We start from the raw sequence: 21,705 nt of genomic DNA, 5'->3' as shown, positions 1-21,705 counted from the left end.
ACAGTGTGTCCGTAAAGTCATGGTGCACTTTTGACCGGTCACAGGAAAGCAACAAAAGATGATAGAAATGTGAAATCTGCACCAAATAAAAGGAAAACCCTCCTAGTTTCTGTAGGATGATGTGGCAGCATGTGTGCATGTGCAGATGATGACGTAACACCAGTATACAGCGGAGCAGCCCACGGCCATGCCAGTCGAGATGTGGACGGTACAGAGAAAAGTTCAGTGTGTTCTGTGGCTCGCTAAATTCGAATCCGTAACCAAAGTGCAACATAAATATCGGCGTGTTTGTTTATTTATTTATTTATTGTATTTTTCTGAAGTTGGAAACAGGGAGGCAGTCAGACAGACTCCCGCATAGGCCTGACCGGATCCACCCGCTCTCCCACCAGGGGGCGATGCTCTGCCCATCTGGGGCATCGCTCTGTTGCAACCAGAGCCATTCTAGCACCTGAGGCAGAGGCCACAGAGCCATCCTCAGCGCCTGGGCCAACTTTGCTCCAATGGAGCCTTGGTTGCGGGAGGGGAAGACAGAGACAGAGAGGAAGGAGAGGGGGAGGGGTGGAGAAGCAGATGGGTGCTTCTCCCGTGTGCCCTGGCTGGGAATCGAACCTGGGACTCCTGCACGCCAGGCCGACGCTCTACCACTGAGCCAAAAGGCCAGGGCCTATCAGCGCGTTTATAATGAAGCGCCATAACAATCACTTAAAACAGAATCACAGACGTTATTCACTCTGTTACACCAGATGTCCTTACCAGTGTGTGGCAAGAACTTCACTATTGTTTGGATGTGTATAGGGCAACAAATGGGGCCCACATCGAACTGCACTGAATAGGTATGAAACTGGGAGAGTTTTCCTTTTATTTGGTGCAGATTTCACATTTCTATCGTCTTTTGTTGCTTTCCTGTGACTGGTCAAAAGTGCACCATGACTTTATGGACACACTGTAGTTCCGGAGGAGAGCAGAGGGACATTTAAAAAAAACCACTTTCATTTGTATTGAGAAATGCGAAAATAAAATGGTCAATCTCTAAATTAAAAAAGACAAGAAAAACAGTTATGGTCCTAATGTAGAAGTGGGGTTGGGGACAAGGGAAATATAGGGCATTCATGAAGCCTCCAGAAAAAACTGCCACACTTATAATGCATAAAGATATGCCTGGCCTGTGGTGGTGCAGTGGATAAAGCGTCGACCTGGAATGCTGAGGTCCAGGTTCAAAACCCTGGGCTTGCCCGGTCAAGGCACATAAAGGAGCTGATGCTTCCTGCTCCTTCCCCATCCCCCTTCTATCTCTCCTCTCTCTCTCCAATTAAAAAAAATAAAAGACATCATTGGCTATTAGTTATAATAGCAGAATCAGGAAATATCTACATACCTGATGACTAAAAGTATAATATAGTGTATGTTCAACTCACAACATATAACCACACTCTACATTAAAAGCAAGACTATCTTGTACTTTTCTCTGGTCTTTCCCTCACCCTTGTACTGGCCATAGAAGAGTGGAAACCAGCATTCAACTGCTGTAGGCTGTGAGAAGGCACACATGGACTTTCCACAGCAAGCACACGACCAATGCCAGGCAACCAACCCGGCTGTTGCTACAGACAAGCCGTATCACCCAAGAGTTTCATCATGTCTGTGTCTACAGTAGGTACAAACCTTGGATCTACAAATGAGATTCACAGGCAATAAGGTGAAAGCTTGTTAGCTTCACATAAAACATAGAAAATTCAAGTTCTGTAGCAGTATATAGGTTTTGAAACTGATAATGCTTTCCAAGAAAACTGAATGTTCAGAGACAAAGAAAAATCACTCAGGGGAAAAATATAACTAAAGAACATTTATTTGTTTCTCACTGACTTTATCTTAGGACATAACTAAAACTGTGCCACCAATGGACTGGATTTAGCTCAGCGGTTCCTTGGAGTCAAATTTACTTGTTAAAATTATGCCACCACCCACCCCTCTTGAAGAAGGGTTAGTACAGTGAATGTTATAAAGCAGATACGCGCAGTTTTAAAAAGATTGGAACCAACATTAACTGACAAAAATTTCCTTCTAAATCATAACAATGTTTAAGTAGAAAAAAAAAAGGTGGTGGGGGAGGGAGGCAATGGGAGCTTCAGATTGAACAAGATCCTCACATTTCATCTAATACATTCAATCCTGGCTAGAATGAACCAAATGCATACAGGATATCTATAATACAAAACTTCCACTACAGATTGCTGTACATATCTGTGTTCCAAGCCCATCCCTAAACCCCTAATGCTTCCAACACAACTATTTCCCGGCTTGTTGGGCCTGCCGACGGAGGAGCACGTAGATCTTCTCTTTAATCCAGTCTTTATTATAAGGCTGGTATGTCTGGGTATCAGCTCGGTAACTGAGGAACAGAAAAGTAATAAGCAAAGTTACAGCGGTCAATTGTTACATTTTAAAAAAATCCCCAAACTATAGCTGCCCAACGATGGCACAAATACGTACATATTCATATATAAACTTGAGGTGATTACAATTTATATGGTTCCTTTAGTGATTAAAAACGAAACCCTGGCTAGGTAGCTCAGTTGGTTAGAGCGTCATCCTGATACGCCCAGGTTGTGGGTTCAATCCCTGGTTTGGTCAGAAACAAAAAAAAAATCAACCAGTGAATGCATAAATGGGTGCAACAAGCTGATGTCTAAAATCAATCAACAAACAATAAAAACCAGCAACACTAGTACCACAACTTCAAATTTGCTAAATTTATTCTGAATTAACTAAAAATACCTTTAAAAATATGTTACTGCCACAAAGATTTCCCCAAAGTATTAACAGAAGGAAATCTTAAAACCTACATTTTAGGGGCCCTGGCCGGTTGGCTCAGTGGTAGAGCATCGGCCTGGCGTGTATGAGTCCTGGGTTTGATTCCCGGCCAGGGAACACAGGAGAAGCGCCCATCTGCTTCTCCACCCCTCCCCCTCTCCTTCCTCTCTGTCTCTCTCTTCCCCTCCCACAGCCAAGGCTCCATTGGAGCAAAGTTGGCCCGGGCGCTGAGGATGGCTCTGTGGCCTCTGCCTCAGGCGCTAGAATGGCTCTGGTTGCAACAGAGCAACGCCCCAGATGGGCAGAGCATCACCCCCTGGTGGGTGTGCCGAGTGGATCCTGGTTGGGCGCATGCGGTAGTCTGATTGCCTCCCCGTTTCCAACTTCAGGAAAAAAAAAAAAGTACATTTTAGGATTTGCTTTTCAAAATAAATAATGCTAGAGGACAATGGAGAAGTATTAGAAGATATAACAAGCTCCAAAATGGCTCTATCAGAAGATAAGGGTCAGGACTAGCATTAGCAATGAAACCCCAATGGGACTGACTCTAGGGTTTTAGGTACCTGAAGGTACCTTTAGAGAACTCAAAAAATAGAAACAGTCATCTGACCGACAACTGAAATCTAGCTGGGTAAGCAATGAATTCATTTTGAGGATAAAAAAATTACACAAATATAAAGTATATCCCAGTGTTTCAAAAGCCATGTGCACTTTTGGTGGTGGTGCAGTGGATAAAGCATTGACCTGGGACTCTGAGGATCCAGGTTCAAAACCCTGAGGTCACCGGCTTGTGCTTGTAGACATGACCTCATGGTTGCTTGCTTGAGCTCAAGGTCACTGGCTCGGCTGGAGTCCCCGGTCAAAGCACATATGAGAAGCAATCAATGAACAATTAAAGTGCTGCAACTATGAGTTGATGCTTCTTATCTCTCTCCCCTCCTATCTGCCTGTCTGTCACTCTCTTGCTGGGGGCAAATAAAAAGCCATCTGTACCATCTGGTGGAAACAATGCATGGCACCCAAGAGACAGCTTACCTAAAAACACCCCTAAAAACAACTACCAGGCCCTGGCCAGTTGGCTCAGCAGTAGGGCATCAACCTGGCAACCTGGTGTGTAGATGTCCTGGGTTTCATTCCCAGTCAGGGCACACAAGGTAAAGCAACCACCTGCTTCTCTATCACTACCCCCTCCCACCCCCATCCGCCCCCAGCAATGGCTCGATTGGTTAAAGCATATTGATCCTGGGCGCTGAGTGGGCTCCATGGGGCCTCAGCCTCAGGAGCTAAAAATAGCTCAGATGCAAGTATGGCCCCAGATGGTTGCCCGGTGGATCTTGGTCTGGGCGCGTGCGGGAGTCTGTTTCTCTATTTCCCTTCCTTTCACTTGGAAAACAAGAAAAAAAAATACCTTAGAGATACACTAGGACTGCTATTTTCAACTGGTGTGCCACAAGATTTTTAAAACATGCAATACCTTACTATTTTTAGTCAGGAGCATGAATCTCTTTTCCCTTTGTCAAATAAAAAAGTGACAACAGCCAAAAACAATAGTTGTCTGATGTGACTGAATAAAAATTACACCTATTATTTATTTTTATTTTTAGTATTTTTCTAAAGTTGGAAACGGGGAGGCAGTCAGACAGACTCCTGCATGCGCCCGACCGGGATCCACCTGGCATGCCCACCAGGGGCTGATGCTCTGCCCATCTGGGGCGTTGCTCTGTTGCAACCAGAGGCAATCTAGCGCCTGAGGCAGAGGCCACGGAGCCATCCTCAGCGCCCGGGCAAACTTTGCTCCAATGGAGCCTTGGCTGGGGAGAGGAAGAGAGAGACAGAGAGGAAGGAGAAGGGGAGGGTGGAGAAGCAAATGGGCGCTTCTCCTGTGGGCCCTGGCCAGGAATCAAACCCGGGACTCCTTCACACCAGGCTGACGCTCTACCACTGAGCCAACCGGCCAGGGCCTACACCTATTATTTTTGTCAGATTGGCAAAAAAAAATTGGGGGGGGGGGGCTGCTGCAAAATTTTAGTAATTAGTTTATATGTGCCATGAGATAAACAAAGTTGAAAATTGCTGCCCTAGGAAAACAAAATATTTAATTTATTAATTATTGTTTCATTTTAGCCAGAAGTTTCATTTTTTACCTTAGCAAAAAATTATATAAATACCTATTAAGAAGTTGCCAGCTGCTGGGTATATACATAGCTTTAAGTGCTTATCTAAATCTACTCAATCTTTTTTACAACTCTGTGAGAGTAGATACAATTATTATCCTTTTATAAAGCAGGAAACAAGGTTTAAAGAAGTACAGTGACTTATTAGCTAAGTGACTTTGGGCAAGTAGTAGAAACTTAAACACTCCTGAGCAAAGTCCTCACTGTAAACCACTGAGCTCCAATTTTTGGCAAGAGAAACAAACTCCAAAGGCACTGTCATACTCTTCCCCTGAACGGCTTACTGAAAATGCACAAGCTTTCTACTTATACAAAATGTTTAGCTAAATAAAAAGAAATATTTGGCTTTTTACTAATGTCCTTGTGTTACAATGAGAAAATTTAAAAAAGTAAACCAGTTTTCTTCGAATATCCTTTTTTCATACTTCCTAATTAAGTATTAATCAAGTCCACTTCAAGGCATGGCAGAATAAACTACAATATTTATATAAACCATGAAAAAGAACTAATAAAGAAACAGAATTTTTCAGAATTACAATAGCTGGCTGGGACAATGTTATTTAGACCGCCCCACTCCCCAAGAACCCTGTGGTAGTGAACATTTAGGAATCCATCAATTTGCAGGCTATTTTCCAATTCAAGAAAAAGTAATAATGCTTTCTTTATTGAAAGCTGTGTGCTGATTGCTGTTAACTGGTGCTTGAAAACGAGACAATTAAATGTTAAGCTCGTTTAGGAAACCCCAAGCTGTTGGCACAGGTGCATCTTTCAGCCCAGTGCTCTGTTCAGTGAACGCAGGTTTACAGAGCAGAAGCTGTGGGACCCAGCAGTGCAATAAGCTAGTGTCTTCACTGCTCTCAGGGACCTTCCTAATTAGCAGTACCTCCTCATTACAATAACAAAAGATAAAAGCGGCCCCTTTGTCTCTGAACAAACGAAAACAGCCTACATATTCAAAAGGCTGTTATTTTCATCTTATAAAATGGCCCCTGATACCACCAAGTATACTTGATAGAAGCAACAGGTACACAATAATTTACAAGCCAAAACTGGCTCGATTCCTGGTCTAAGGAGTAAACAACAGTCCAAGTCACAGTCCCAGGATAAGGGGGAGAACAGGTGTGCTGTCACAAAAAGTGCCAGGACAACAGGCGAACTCTTCGAAAACAATCTCTGGGGTATTTCTACTGAATATTCAGGTAACAAAAGGGAAAGTTGTATGGGCAAAATGGTTCTAAATCTTAAATTTGATTCTGAAAAATTTCAGAGGTCAAAAAAGTTTCAACATTAGAGATGGAAACATAAGCTACAGTTCTAGTTTTTTTAGACAGAATAATACAAATAGTAGAAATCATTTTAGCATGCTAAATGTAATTTCTAGTTTACATTTATACAAAATTAGAAATGTTAAGTTCTGTTGTTAATGACATAGAGTGTCTCTTAAAACCATTTTTACTTTGTGTAATTTTCATTGTCAAAAAAAACAACATAACACCTCTTTATTAACAGTACAATTAACTCACTTGTGGTATTTGAAATTTATTATTGTAGTTGTGACAAATTTTAAGAAACAGATGGATCACTGTAATTAAAATCAAAACCATGTGCTGATTTTGTTCATCTATTTAATAATGGAGTTCCTGCTATCCCGTCAATGCTGCTGTGCTACTAAGCAAGCACTGGCTCCTCACAGGTAGTCCTGTAAGGTAGATTTATCCAGATATTCCAAAAAGCAAATTGAGGATTAGCAATATTAAGCTAACTTGTTCAATACAGCCAGCAAGGGACAGAGCCAGCATTCAAACTTAGCTATGGCTAATTCTGAAACTCTATCTGGCTCCTAACCACAACCTTCCTTTCTTTTTATCTGTGACAGAGAGAGGACAAGATACAGACAGACAGGGAGCGAGATGAGAAGCATCAAGTCTTTGTGGAGGCACCTTAGTTGTTCATTGATTGCGTTCTCATATGTGCCTTGATGGGGGGGGGGGCACTCCAGCAGAGCCAGTGACCCCTTGCTTAAGCCAGCGACCTGGCCTTCAAACTGGTGAGCCTGTGCTCAAGTCGGTGACCTTGGGGTTTTAAACCTGGGTCCTCCTGAGTCCCAGTCTAATGCTCTACCCACTGCATCACCAACTGGTCAGGCAACCACAACCTTTCTAAGTAACTAAAACATGATCCTTAGTTTTAAGTAACTCCCCATCTGTTGAGAATGAATACTATGTCCCAATAGCATCAGGATTAGATACATGGTATCTCAATAAGTGATTTTTATAAAATCAGAATAACAGTAATTAAAAAAAAATAAGATCAGTAATTCATTTAAAAAGTAAAGTTAAGAGTATGCACATGAACATTGTAAAATTGAGCATGACATAGTCAGATTCTTTCCCTTTTGTCTAACCATCCTATCAATTCAGAATAATAGCTCTGTAATGTAAACAAAGAAAAAGGAAAATTACCAAGAATCTTAAAAAGCAATGTCTCAAATTATATGGGTGACATGCATTTATACAGCCAGTATTTATTCAATATCCACTATGTGCCAGACACTATTCTAGGCACTGGGGATAAAGCAGTGGATAAAAACAAAGCACCCTGTTTCAGATTAAATTCTAGAAAGTAAATATGTGTTATCAGTGATTTCATATCCAGTAGACCACCAGTGGTCCCCAACCCCCGGGCCGCTATCGGTCCGTGGGCCATTTGGTATGGGTCCGCAGAGAAAGAATAAATAACTTACATTACTTTCGTTTTATTTATATTTAAGTCTGAACAATGTTTTATTTTATAAAATGACCAGAGTCCCTCTGTTACATCCGCCTAAGGCTCACTCTTGACGCTTGTCTCGGTCACGTGATACATTTATTCGTCCCACCCTAAAGGCCGGTCCGTGGCCCAAAAAAGGTTGGGGGACCACTGCAGTAGATGATTCAGCTGACATCAGGGCCTCTCAAATCCTTGAACTCACTTCTCCAATGATCTTGTCCCTTTCCCTTCCTTGGCTAGATCCTTATACCCTGTCATTACCAGCAACTTAATATCCCAAATTCAAGCATCTCATTCTTTGACCACTACCACTTCCCAGGAGCCCAAATTCAACAATCCTTGGTCTCCACTGGGACCTCTGTCTCCTCTCCTCTCCATTCCACGCCACCCCAATGCCCACTAACATTTAAAGTTCATTCAGTCCCTTGCATATACCCCCAACTTTTAGCAATATATCTGCTAATTCTCTACCTGTAACCATCAGGTTAAGAGTGACTAGGAAAAACCCATTATCACAATGACTTATTTCATTTTAAATGCATTTATCAGATACCTCATAAACCATTTATTTCTTAATCCGTTCACCTTCCTAGATTATTTACCTCTTTTAACAAACCTTCAACACTTCTTCCTCCTTCTCCTTAACTCCAAATGGTGTCCTTGCATCCTATTTTCCTAAAATAGCTAAAACAATCAGAAAACAATTTCCCCAAACTTCTACATCTGCTTGTACTCCCTACTTTGGTGTTAATAAGCTGTCTAAGATCCTATCTTAAGTAATCAATTTCTTCCTCTCAACTAGGTCATATACCACCAACCTGCAAACTTAGCATTATTCCTACCTTATTTCTTCCTCCAGCTATAACCCCATTTCTTTGCTATCCTCTTTGTTGACTACATATGATTCCTCTCTTCTCATTAGCATGACTGCAGCTATGTTGGCCTCTTATAGTTTCCTGACTTTTTTATATTAAAATTAGGACCTATGTATTTTTCACAACTAATATACATATTTACCTCTACCAGTGTCTGGCATAATTTTTCTTTTTAACTTTATTTATTCGTTTTAGAGAGGAGAGAGAGAAAGAGAACAGAAAGCATCAACTCCAATTATGTGCCTTGACCAGGCAAGTCCAGGGTTTTGAACTGGCAATCTCAGCATTCCAGGTTGCCGCTTTATCCACTGTGCCACCACAGGTCAGGCAGGCATGATTTTTCTTAAGGTGAGGAGGGGAGATAGTGGGGAGAACTCTTGCATGCACCCCAACCAGGATCTACCCGGCAACCCCATCTGGGTAGGGTGTTCTCCAACAAAGCTATCCTCAGCGCCTAGGGCCACACTCAAACCAATAAGAGCCACTGGCTGCGGAAGGAAAAGAGGGAGAGAAGGGGATGGGGAGAAGCAGATGGCTGCTTCTCCTTTGTGCCCTGAGAATTGAAGAAAAAATTTTATTTTGACAAATTTCTGAGAATAGAAAACATATAGGTTGCCTGGCCTGCGGTGGCGCAGTGGATAGAACATTGACTAGGAACACCGAGGTTGATGGTTTGAAACCCTGGGCTTGCCAGGTCAAGGCACATGCAACAAGCAAGAAGTAAACAACTGAAATGAAGCAACTATAAGCTGATACTTCTTGCTCCACCCACTTCTCTCCTCTCTGTAAAATCAATAAAGTCTTTTAAAAAAACAAAAAAATAAAAACCCCAAAATCATTAGGTCTAAAAGAATCTCATTCTAACATACCAAAATATATGTGGTTAACACTGGGTAAGATTAAAATTAAATTCCATTTCAGTCCTGCATATATTTACATTTTAAAAAATATCATGAAGAGTTAACTTTAATTTTAATCCAAAGCCAATTGTTTTTTAAGGACAAATACTACAAGGAAAAAAAAAATCTAAGAAAAAAGATTGTTTGGTTAAAGGAACAAAGAAATCAGGGTTTTTTTTTTCTTTTTCTTGTATTTTTCCGAAGCTGGAAATGGGGAAGAGACAGTCAGACAGACTAAGCATGCGCCCGACCTGGATCCACCTGGCACGCCCACCAGGGGGCGATGCTCTGCCCCTCCGGGGCGTCGCTCTATTGCGACCAGAGCCACTCCAGCGCCTGGGGCAGAGGCCAAGGAGCCATCCCCAGCGCCCGGGCCATCCTTGCTCCAATGGAGCCTCGGCTGCGGGAGGGGAAGAGAGAGACAGAGAGAAAGGAGAGGGGGAGGGGTGGAGAAGCAGATGGGCGCCTCTCCCTTGCGCCCTGGCTGGGAATTGAACCCGGGACCCCTTGCACGCCAGGCCGACGCTCCACCACTGAGCCAACCGGCCAGGGCCAGAATCAGGGCTTTGAACTTCTTGGTTAGCTTCCTCTCTACATACTATCAATTAGCAAAGTTCTTTAGATTTTCCTATGCCTTTATGTTGTCAACTTAATTTATGAGCCATATATATTTATTAATTTTTTTAAAAAAGAGAGAGGAAGGGGGAGAGTAACATTTTTATTTTGTTGTTCCACTTATTTATGCATTCCTTGGTTGATTCTTGTATGTCCTGACCAGGACTCGAACCTGCAACCTTAGTGTATCGGGACGATGCTCTGATCAACTGAGTTACCTGGCCAGGGCTGAATCATATGTAGATCAAATACTAATGAATACCTAGTAGTCAAAACACAAAGATCGGTGTCAGGCACAGAGTGAGCTCCCAATACCAGAAATCGCCTCAAACAGATGAATAAACAATAGAAAAATACAACTTAAGACACATGATGGTAAATACTTACACAAGACAGCTGAGGTCTGCCAGATCATCAATAAAATCAAACAACTGGCTGATATCGTATGTGATAGAGGGGCTGTTGGGATTCATTCTCTTCAGATGTTCTTCATACATTTTACAAACACCTAAGAGAAAGTAGGAGAAAACCAAGATCTTATGATTGCATAAACTTTGGATATGAGTAGTTTTATATGTTATCACAATATTTATTTTTATAAACTTGGGCTGGGAAAAGTAAGTTTATCACATTTGTTTTAATGCTACCACGAGTAATTTTATAAAAAAAATTTATAAATTCACCAAAATGTTGGTATTTTGTGCCTTAATAAAATAAAATGATTACTTTGAGCTATAGACGCTACAAGGACTTTAAAGACATGTTATATGATGGTTCAAACAAGTGAGTACATTGTTTATAAAACTTATATAATAAAACATTATAAATATTCCTAAAGCCTCAGAGTAAAGAAAAACATCACACCAGAGAATGATGGATGACAAACTGGTGCTTTTCTATTGTTTTCAATTTTTATACACAAACAAAACCCCACACGTCTTAGTCAGATAGCTCAGTTGTTTAGAACCTCATCTGGAAGCACAGAGGTTGCAGGTTCAATTCTGGATCAGGGCACATGCAGGAACAGATTGACGTTACTGTCTCTCTCTAAAATGAATAAACATTCAAAAACAAAAACAAAAAAAATCACACATATATACACATACAAGAAAATACAAAACCCCCAAAACAAAACAAAAAAAATTGGCACTGAGGAAGAGATGATAACAACACAGTATCTGATATCCCAAATATGGATTCAGAGACTTGACTCCCTGTCCTGTACCCCGTCAAACAGAGGTAATAAGTATCTTCATAGAGCTTTTGTGAAGATCTTGTGAAATAATGCATAAAAAGCACCAGCACATATAATAAGCATATAAATATTCAAATATATTAAGACAATAAAACAAACAAAGTCACCAATAGCAAGCTTACACGAACATAATTGTGTAAAGAGGACATTATTTTTTTTACTCCTCTCTTGTTCCTACAAAATGTAAGCAAAACCTTTTCAGTTCACTCCCACTTCAAACACTTGCACTGACCTACTGCTAGCATCATACTGAACGGTGAAAGACTAGATACTTTCCTACTCAGATTAGGAAGAATACTAGACTATGTTTTTGCCACTTGTATTCAACTTTGTACTGGAGGTGCTGGCCAGGGTGATCTGGCAAGAAAAAGAAATAACAGGCAACTATCTCTATTCACAGATGATATGATCTGGTTTACAGAATATCCTAAGAAAGCCCCCCCCCAAATTAATAAATGACTCAGTAAGATTGCAGAGTATAAGTCAATATACAAAATCAACTGAATTTCTCTGCCCTAACAATAACAATCTGAAAAGGAAATTAAGAAAAGAGCTACATGTATAATAGCATAAAAAAACTCATAAATAAGTTTAATAAAAGCATAAAACATACACTATAAACTACAAAATGTCATTGAAAGATGTAAATATTGTGTGCACAGCTCAGGAGGAGACTTAACAAGAGATGACTAAACACTTATTAGAACTGGCAAAAGTCCTAAACATTAACAACACCAAATGCTCCCAGGGAGGTAGAGCAATAGGAACTCTCATTTATTACTCGTAAGAATACACAATGATACAGCTATGTCTGAAGACAGTTTTAGTTTCTTACAAAGCTAATCATTGCCTTACCATAGGATCCAATAATACTCCTTGCTAACCCAAAGGAGTTGAAAACTTATACCCACACAAAAACTCACACACGAATTGTTTATAGCAGATTGATTCGTAATTGCCAAAACTTGAATGTCCTTCAATAGGTGAATGGATAACCAAACCAGGGTAAATCCCTACAATGGAATATTCTTCAGTGATAAAAAGAAAGGAGCTATCAGGCCATGAAAAGACATGTAGGAACCTTAAGAGCATACTGCTAGGTCCAAAAAAAAATCTGAAAAATGCACTTTATGTATAAATCCAACCATATCCTGGAAAAAGCAAAATTGTGAAGACATTAAAAAGACAGCGGTTGCCAGAGGTTTTGGGGGTGGGAGAAGAGGTGGAGCATGGGGCAGTAAAAGGCAGAAATAATTCATTAATGTATGCCAAAACCCATAGAATGTTCAAAGCAAAGAGTGAACACTAACATACTATAGACTTTAATTAATGACAACATGTATTGGTTCTACAATTTAACACTGTACATACATGAATACAGGATGTAAGTAACGGGGGGAGGGAAGAAGGGATATGGCGGAATTCTCTACGTTCTAACCAATTTCCCTATAAACCTAAACTACTGTAAAAAAGATAGATAAAATCTATTAATTTTTAAAAAGGAGTGGGAGAAGAGGGAGAGCTCTGCTTTCCAGAGGAATATTAACTACTATAAGAGAGAAAAATAAGAAAATTACCATTTGGCAACCACCATGTGACAACTGATACAGTAATTCCATTTTAACTCTTTAAATGGAAAATACATCACCATTTCTATTTTTAAAAGAAAAGAGCTATTAAACCCTAAAAAGACATGGAAGAACCTCAAATGCACATTGCTAAATGGAAGAAGCCAGTCTGAAAGGATTACATATAGTAATGATTTCCAACTCCATGACATTCTGGAAAAGGCAAAACTACGGAGGCCCCAAGTCCCGACAACTGCCGTGGTAGGGGGTGGGGTGGAGAAGGGAAACTACGTGGAGCACAGGGCATTTTCAGGGCTGTGAAAATATCCTGTTGATACTGTAATGGTGGATATATGACATTATGCTTTTGTCAAAACCTACAGAACTGTACAAGACAAAGAATAAATCCTAATGTAAACTATAGACTTTAACTAATAATACTAATAATGTATCAGCTGCCTGGGCCCTGGTTGCACAGTGGATACCTGGAATGCTGAAGCTGCCTATCTGAAACCCTGGGCTTGCCCAGTCAAGGCACATACAAGCAATCAACGAACAACTAAAGTGAAGCAACTATGAGATGATACTTCTCCATCCCCACCCTTATACTCTCTCAGCAAAATCAATACATAAAATCTTAAAAAAAAGAAAAAGTATCAACACCGATTCATCAACTGTGAACAACCATACCAATACACGGTGTTATTATTATTAATACGGGAAACTATGTGGAGGGCAGAGAGAGGGAGTATATGGGAACTCCCTGTACTTCCTGTTTAGTTTTTCTGTAAACCTAAAACTAAAATTACAAAAAACATCAGGCTTCACTAGTTTCAGTGAAGGTTAAAAGAGTATTGCAGAATCAAAGACCAAACATAATATAGGTAAGGCAACAGTCCACTGAGGTAGCACATAAACAATGTCTACTTTAATGGAAAGCAAGAATGTCAGCAGAGAAAGGAACCTGAAAAGAGAAAAGAAGAAGGGCCTTGTTCTTTAAAAATCAAGAGCAGAGCCTGACCTGTGGTGGCGCAGTAGATAAAACGTCGACCTGGAAATGCTGAGGTCGCCGGTTCGAAACCCTGGGCTTGCCTGGTCAAGGCACATATGGGGGTTGATGCTTCCAGCTCCTCCCCCCTTCTCTGTGTCTCTCCTCTCTCTCTCTCTCTGTCTCTCCCTCGCCTCTCTAAAATGAATAAAAAATAAAAAAATTAAAAAAAATCAAGAGCAGAACCTGACCAGGTGGTGGCGCAGTGGGTAGAGCATTGGACTGGGATGCAGAAGGACCCAGGTTCGAGATCCCGAGGTCGCCAGCTTGAGCGTGGGCTCGTCTGGTTTGAGCAAAGCTCACCAGCTTGGACCCAAGGTCGCTGGCTGGAGCAAGGGGTCACTCAAGTCTGCTGTAGCCCCACGGTCAAGGCACATATGAGAAAGCAATCAATGAAGGTGTCTGCAACGAAAAAACTAATGATTGATGCTTCTCATCTCTCTCCGTTCCTGTCTGTCTGTCCCTATCTATCCCTCTCTCTGACTCTCTGTCTCTGTAAAATAAATAAAAAAACCCCAAAAAACAAACAAAAAAACCACCAATGTATATATTAAAAAAAAAATCAAGAGCAGAACCCTGACCGGTGGCACAGTGGATGGAGCGTCATCTCAAAGTGACGAGGTCACAGATTCAAGCCCGGGATCGCCATTGGCACAATCCAGGGATCACCAGATCGAACCAGAAGTCGTTGGTTCGAGCCCTGGTCAGGGCACGTATGAGAAGCAATCAATGGTTGCACAACCGTGTGAAACAAGTTGATGCCTCTCGCTCTCAAAAAAAAAAAAAAAAAAAAAAAAAATAGAGCAGAATTAGATGGCAACCAGGAAGGCACGATGCCAGCTACCCAGAAGCTGTCTCTAATCATTACAAGTGGCTTTTTTTCCCACAGGTCTACCAGTTGTTGGCTTTAAATGAACAGATTTTAAGTAGAATCCAGTTAGCTTTGGACAGTAACAAATTTAGGGACATGCCTAGCAGCAAAAACAATGACTATAAAAATCTTTATAAGAATGCACAATTTGCTGAAAGGGTGTAGGGCATGCAACACTGGTTTACATGATGTAACGATTAAATATAAGGATGAATGCAATTGGTGAGAACCTAATCTATGTTTTTTCATCCAATGGTTCAGAGTCAAGAAACATTAAGGGCCAAGAGTTCCCTTCAGGGCAGTGTCAGTTTACCAAATACACAACAAATTACACTGATTTGGTTCCGTCTGCCTTTACTCTCTAATTTTTCTTTTCTTTAAAAAGTATTTTCTTATTAATTTTAGAGAGAGGGGGAAAGAGAGACAGGAACATAGATCTGTTCCTGTTATGTGCCCTGAGCAGGGATCACACCAGAAATCTTTGCACTTCGGGATGCTGGTCTAACCAATGGAGCTATCCAGCCAGGGCCTGATTTTTATTTTCTAACAACGTTCCAAAATATCTACTTACTTCCCCCGATTAAATGAACAATCCAACTAATCTGGAGAATAAAGCAAACCCAGTTCCTAAATCAGACACATTCTACTAGTGAATGTCAGGGAAAAAGACTTCTACGCCTTGATTGTTTAAACTTACCTTCCATGCATTCATTCACTGATTCATAATCGGCGTAAGTTCTGCCTTCTGGCCTCTTGGTAGGCTGTACCAGCAAAATGGTGTGAGACTGCAAAGGGAAGAATGCGATTTCAGTATAAGGTTCTAACTAATATTTGAGAAATTCATAGCATGATATAAAATCCTTTGTGGCAAATTTCACTATCTTCAATACTTACTGCTCAAAGACAAGGAAGAATTGAAAATGATTAAAAAAATTACTTAGAACAAACAAACGACCAGATTTACAAAACTGGAGTCAAAATGATTTTCAAGTGGCAGTGCTTTGTTACCAGTTAGTTTAAGGTCGTTAATACCTCCCAAACCATTTTTGGTCACTTTCTTCTTATTGGAGCTATTTGTGAAATCTTTTGGTTTTATTAAAAATCCAAATATATTTGTCTTATAGTTTTTTCCTTCTTATGGACAAATTTTAGTCCTTGATTTCTTTATGGTCCTCTTTCTGGGGAGAATAACCAGTACAAAATATATGTTTAAAAAAATTTAAGTGTATAAAAATAAAATATATACACTCAAAATTTAAGTACATTTAGACAAATACACATATATGTCACAATAAAAAAGATTGTGAAACAATCAGGAAAAAAAATTAGGTAGAATTACCTTAATAAAATCTCTAGTCTCTGATTACCAAGAAGCTATGATTCACTCCAATAAATGTTAATCTGGCTCTGTTAACATTTTTTAAGTCTCACAAACACAAACCCTAAATTCTCAGTAATTCTGCAAAGAAAGAGATACTGCAATACATATACAATTTGCTCATTAGCTTTGAAAGAAATTGAAGCTTGTATCTTCAGAAAAGCAAAAGTATTTAAGACTTTTGAGCCAGTAATGAATTCTAACTTTTAATTATGTAAGGAATTGCCACTGGTATTTGTCCATTAAGAATGGATTGATATTGACTGCTGTCACTTTCTCAGATTTTAATGCAAGCATTTCAACACAATACCAAATAGTGACATAAAAGGCAGAGAAAGAAGACACTCGAGATAAAATGACTTGCCCAAGGTCATAGCTAGTTATGACAAAACAGGAACTGGCAATCCAGTTTTCTAATTACTAGTCTTCTTTGGGAGACTATGTTGAGTCAAATAGTGAAATATCTTAATACAGAAAAGTTCAACCTGATAAAACTGCCCTCTTAACAATAGTTGCATAACTTGGTAAGTTAACTGCAGCGACCAGAAAACACAAGTTGAAAAACCTCTTAACAGCCACGAGCATATCCTTTTTGTGGATTATTAAAACAAACAAACAAACAAACAAAAACCAAAAAAAAAAGCATCCACTCCAGTACTACCCGGGTCAGATTCTAAATAACCTGGACTCTCAGTTAATCCTATCTTTTCAGTCTCCATTTCCAAGAGAATGTAAAAACGGGTTTGAACAGGCTTGAGGGCTGAGAGTAACATCAAACCAGGCATGTAGCGGTCTTCGGAAAGAGAAAAAAGTTAGCTACATATTTTAAAAGGCAGAGCACAGAAAAAAATTGGGAATAGTTGCAAACGCACATTACAAAGCAAAGACGACCTTCCCTCGCCCACACCTTGGGTGCAATAAATGGAAACTGTTAACTTTGGGAACAGGTTTTTAGGCATTCCCTCCACCATTGTTCCTGCAGTAGGCTAGGGCGTTCAGAGGCAAGGAGCAGCAACCCCACGTGTGCCTCCACCAAGAAGCCAGCGGAGAAAGCGCATCGCTGGCACAGCACGCCCCGCCCAAGCCAGCAGGCGGGCGCGCAACCGTGGGGCGGACCCGGGCTCCGGGGCCTACTGCCAGGCCCAGCGTCCCAGCGGCGGGAAGAGTCGACCCACAAGCCGGAGGGCCGGAGAGCAGCCCACTCGTGCTAGATGGCTTGGGTAAAAGATGTACGGGGCAGGGGTCACCCGGAGGCGGAGGGTTCGGGGAGCCGCTCAGGCCTTTCTCACCATCGCGCCAAACTCTTTCGCTGCAGCCGCCGCCAACAGTGCCGCCACACACGAGCTTAGCCACACGCAGCCAACAACCAACCCCCGCGAGAGGAGCCGCCGGAAATCGCCGGAAGTCGTCAGAAGCGCACCGTCAAAGAGCCTATTTTATACCATAGAGAGGTTCACATATTTCCGGCAGCTAGAGCAGATTCCGACTCTATCTCAGCCATCTTGGATAAGGGCTCTGAGATGCACAGGGAATCTTCCGGAACATGAAAAAGAATTATTTTTTCAAAACTCTGTCTTCCGTACTGTCGTTGTTAGACACACGACTAACGTGGCCACCGATGTAGACAGTGACACAAGTCATCTTTCGTTAGCTCTATTCAAAACTGGCGGCCGTATAAGAATCCCGGGCCATAGGTCAGTTGTTACCCGGAAGTACCCTTTTAAAGGAGGGGGCAGTGAAGCAATCCGGAAGTGGATGTAATGAAGGGGTGCCACTTGGCGGCCATGGCTGCTGTAGTATTGGTGGCTTCGGGTCAAAGCCCAGCGGAGTGGAGTGATATGGGCAGCACCGGGTATAGGGCAGAGACAGCTTTCTATCGGATTTGCTGCTGAACCCCTAAGGCCCATCGTTAGAGACTTACAGGACTCCTTTCCTCATTCTAGACTCGGAGGAGAGTTTGCCGGGACTGGTAGGCTGGTCCCAGCCTGGGGAGATCACCGGCAGGGTGCCCCCAAAAGCTAGGGGTGTCGGGAGAACGAACAAATTCGCTTTGGTTTTCCTCCTTTTCTTCCTGTCATCTGCAACGTTGTCTGTGGAAAGAGTGGGCCCGTTGTGCCACCCTCATTCCGACCATTGAAGAAATCTCTCATTCGCGTATTTGCCCATTGACTTTTCCCATTTCTGGTAACCCACCGGAATCCGGTAACTAGCATCTGAAAATCCAGGGTTTGGGGGACCTAAGATTACTGAAAGTTCTCACTGGTGCTAATATCAGCAAAAAGGGGAGGTTTTCAGGTACGTTCGAGAGAAAGGTGCCCCGTGAACACATCTGCTGGTGGGGAGGACGAAAGAACTGGAAAATCCCTCTTGTTCTCTTGGAATCACCACACGCATTTAAGAACCTTTTGAATTCACCGAAAATTTGGCGGTGGTGGATGAGAAAAGGAGGGCAGAATGGATGATTTCATCTCTATTAGTCTGCTGTCTCTGGCTATGTTGGTGGGATGTTACGTGGCTGGAATCATTCCGTTGGCTGTTAATTTCTCGGAGGTAAGAAATTTGCAATTTTTTTGTCAGCTGTCAGGCTGGCTGGTAGAAAGTAGTTGTAAAGGAAAGCTGCTTCCCCAGTTAATCTCAGAGCTAAATGTCTTATTTAGGAATACTATCATTTAAAAAAGTGCATAACGTTTAATAGTAGAAACAAACCTAATATTAAGCATTAGAATTTTTGGCTGGGCAGATCCACTGCAGATCCTGGAAAACTTTGAACTCCTTGAAATTGCATACAAAAATTTGGAGCTCAGTGCATTTATTTTCCTGGAAAAGTTTCAAGGAGTGAAGGTTCTGGATTGCTATCAAGAACTGTAAATGGTAAATGTTATTTGTTCGTGTGAGTTAAAATCAGTATAACTTCTCTTTTTCAGGAAATCAAGCATAGAGTTTTTTGGGGGGGAGGAGGGAGAAAGGTAGTTTTTTATACCTGTATTAGAATGAAGTAAGGAAAAATAAAAAAACTTAAATTGTTCTTAGTTCACATTTCCTTTTAAAGAAGAAAGGCTTTGGAATGGATATTCAAAGTTTTCAAATCTATTTGCTTAGAGGTGGAATTTTTGTTAATATGTTTTGACATTTTGGTTAATTGTCATTACTTGAACAAATGTTGACTAAAGGGAAAGAAAGATAGATGAAAGAATTGTTCAGTGAAAATGGAGATAGGTTCTTCAGGTCATAAAAAGTGCAGAACATGCACAGTGCTCAAAGATTTAGGGAGAAAAATGCTACTTTGGGGGAATAGGATTTCATGAGTTCGACCTGGGGCTCAGTAAAATAGGCCCTAGTTTTACTGCCAGCCCTGAAAGTGCTTTCGCTGGACACAGGAAAGGGGAATGGCCTTAAATAGAAAGGAAAAGTATAAGCGAGGTGTTAGGTAGGCCTTTAAACAGCCTGTGGACAGTAAAGAAGGTGAGACTGGGCACTTGGAGTTTGAGACGTATTAAGCCCACATCCTGGTAGAAGGGAGCCTTGAATTGCTGCAGCTCCTTTTCATTTCCTTTTTTTGTGTCTGTAGCCCTCAGTATTGAATACTAGCATTGAACTAAATATGTTTGAGCACATACATTGCCTAACTTCATATTGAACACTCAGCAATGTACAGATGAGGAAACTGAGATTCAGATTATGTAATTTGGAATTCATGAAGTGTGTTAGAATCAGAGCTAGGTTTTTGTTTGTTTACTTTTGTATTGAATTTATTGAGGTGACATTGGTTAATAAAATTATGTAAGTTTCAGGTATACAATTCTATAATACATCATCTATGTATTGTATTGTGTGTTCACCATCAGGAGTCAAGACTCTTTCCAGATCTGTTTTTTTAAATCTGGGTTTTTCTGATTTAGAGCAGTTTTTAACCATTGTCCATTGTGGGAAATGTGGCCTATATACCAAATTTAGCCTGTAGACTTACTTTGTTAGATTAGCAGTGTTTAATATTACAATTGTTTTATTGTCTGTATTTCCTCAAGGCAACAGCTGGCTAGAGCTGAGTAGCAGTAGATTGTCGCTGTACTCCTTAGCTGTGAAGCCTACTCATTTCAGCTACCTGCCTGCCCAGTACTTTGTGAGCCTGCTGTTCTTTCCTGTCACATAAACCATATGTTCTTATAACTACATTAGAATTGAATTGACATTAATAGGGTTGACATTTGTGAACTTAAGTTGGTTTGTATATTTAAAAACTTATTGAAGTGACATTTATCAAGAATTATAATTCAAGTAAGAAGCTGGTAAAACATCTTATTTCTATATGTACTATACTTAGTACTTTTACAATTTCAATATTTTCTTGAACTATCTTGGGTGACTTTTACAATATGCAGATAACTATTTTCTTTTTCATTGAAAGGAAATGTGTACCTGAGTGGTGTAATTAACCAGGCCACTAATAAAGATAATTAGTATGTTATGTCATTCTAAATTGATGGTCATGTGGTCTTTTGCAACTGTAAGCCTTCAACTTCTATAAATCAGCATTTATAATATCTTTATTATTACAGCAGGAACAATGCATTTATGGGCTGTTAGAATAAGATGAGAGTTATGTATAAGTCAGAAACATTTTAGAATTTAACATTTTTTTGAGAGAAAGACAGGAAAGAGGAAAGATGAGAAGCATCAACTTGTAGCTGCAACACTTTTTAGTTGTTCATTGATTGCTTCTCGTATGTGCCTTGATAGGATGGTGCGGGGGTCTCTAGCTTAGCCAGTAACATCTTGCTCAAGCTAGCAACCTTGGCCTTAGGGCAGTGACCTTGGGATCATGTCTGTGATCCCATACTCAGCGACCCTGAACTTAAGCTGGCGACCCTGGGGTTTTGAATTTGGGATCTCAGTGTCCCAGGTGGATACTATGCACTGTGCCACCACTGGTCAGGCTAACTGGTGTTTCCTATCCTACAAATTAAGCATTTTTTTCTATGTGAATTATACTAGTATTATTGAGCAAAGTATTATGAAACTAGTGATATGATAAATTTGTAAAAATAAACTTCATTCAATCTGACCTGCAGTGGCACAGTGGTTAAAACGTTAACCTGGAACACTGAGGTCACTGGTTCAAAACCCTGGTCAAGGCACATACAGGAAGCAACTACTATGAGTTGATGCTTCCTGCTTCTTCCCATCTTTCTCTCCCTTTCTTTCTCTGTCTCTCCTCTCTCTAAAAATCAATACATAAAATCTAATAAGTAAATAAACTTCATTCATGAGGGCTGGGAAGCACAATTTCTACCCTTAGAAAATAGCTCCCCATATTCCTACTTTGTCATAGAGACTATTATTATAAATAGGAAGACCAATAAACCTAATGTATTTTACAATTCATTTTTCTTTTATTCTTTGAACCAATCCTCCCTGGTTTTTTTTTTTTTAGGTTTATTT

General features: G+C 40.6%; 2 protein-coding genes across 2 annotated transcripts in view; one reads left to right on the top strand and one right to left on the bottom strand.

Annotated features, from left to right (window-relative positions):
* Positions 1-1,826: 1,826 nt before the first annotated feature.
* On the bottom strand, positions 1,827-17,677 carry ERH (ERH mRNA splicing and mitosis factor). Its single transcript, XM_066273471.1, has 4 exons — positions 17,556-17,677; positions 15,586-15,673; positions 10,534-10,654; positions 1,827-2,392 (listed from the first exon to the last, which is right to left on the bottom strand). Exons 1-4 carry the CDS (start codon positions 17,556-17,558, stop codon positions 2,290-2,292), a joined length of 315 nt encoding a protein of 104 aa, XP_066129568.1. The 5' UTR covers positions 17,559-17,677; the 3' UTR covers positions 1,827-2,289.
* A 329-nt stretch (positions 17,678-18,006) lies between these two features.
* Positions 18,007-21,705, top strand: part of SLC39A9 (solute carrier family 39 member 9) — a 60,779-nt gene continuing 57,080 nt past the window's right edge. Inside the window, exon 1 of the mRNA XM_066273470.1 lies at positions 18,007-18,816. Coding sequence (XP_066129567.1) covers positions 18,721-18,816 — 96 coding nt within the window. The 5' untranslated portion in view covers positions 18,007-18,720. The remainder of the gene's footprint in view (positions 18,817-21,705) is intronic.

The sequence above is a fragment of the Saccopteryx bilineata genome, chromosome 4 (assembly GCF_036850765.1).
Source record: "Saccopteryx bilineata isolate mSacBil1 chromosome 4, mSacBil1_pri_phased_curated, whole genome shotgun sequence".
NCBI classification, from domain to species: domain Eukaryota; kingdom Metazoa; phylum Chordata; class Mammalia; order Chiroptera; family Emballonuridae; genus Saccopteryx; species Saccopteryx bilineata.
This window is presented reverse-complemented; position numbering and strand designations above follow the sequence as displayed.

Bases quoted from the DNA above. Each gene is read 5' to 3' on its own strand.
- ERH (XM_066273471.1), bottom strand. The intron at 10,655-15,585 runs GTAAGTTTAAAC...ACTTTCTCTTAG, and splicing joins AGTGAATGAATGCATGGAAG to GTGTTTGTAAAATGTATGAA. The intron at 2,393-10,533 runs GTAAGTATTTAC...TCTGTTCCTCAG, and splicing joins GCAGACCTCAGCTGTCTTGT to TTACCGAGCTGATACCCAGA.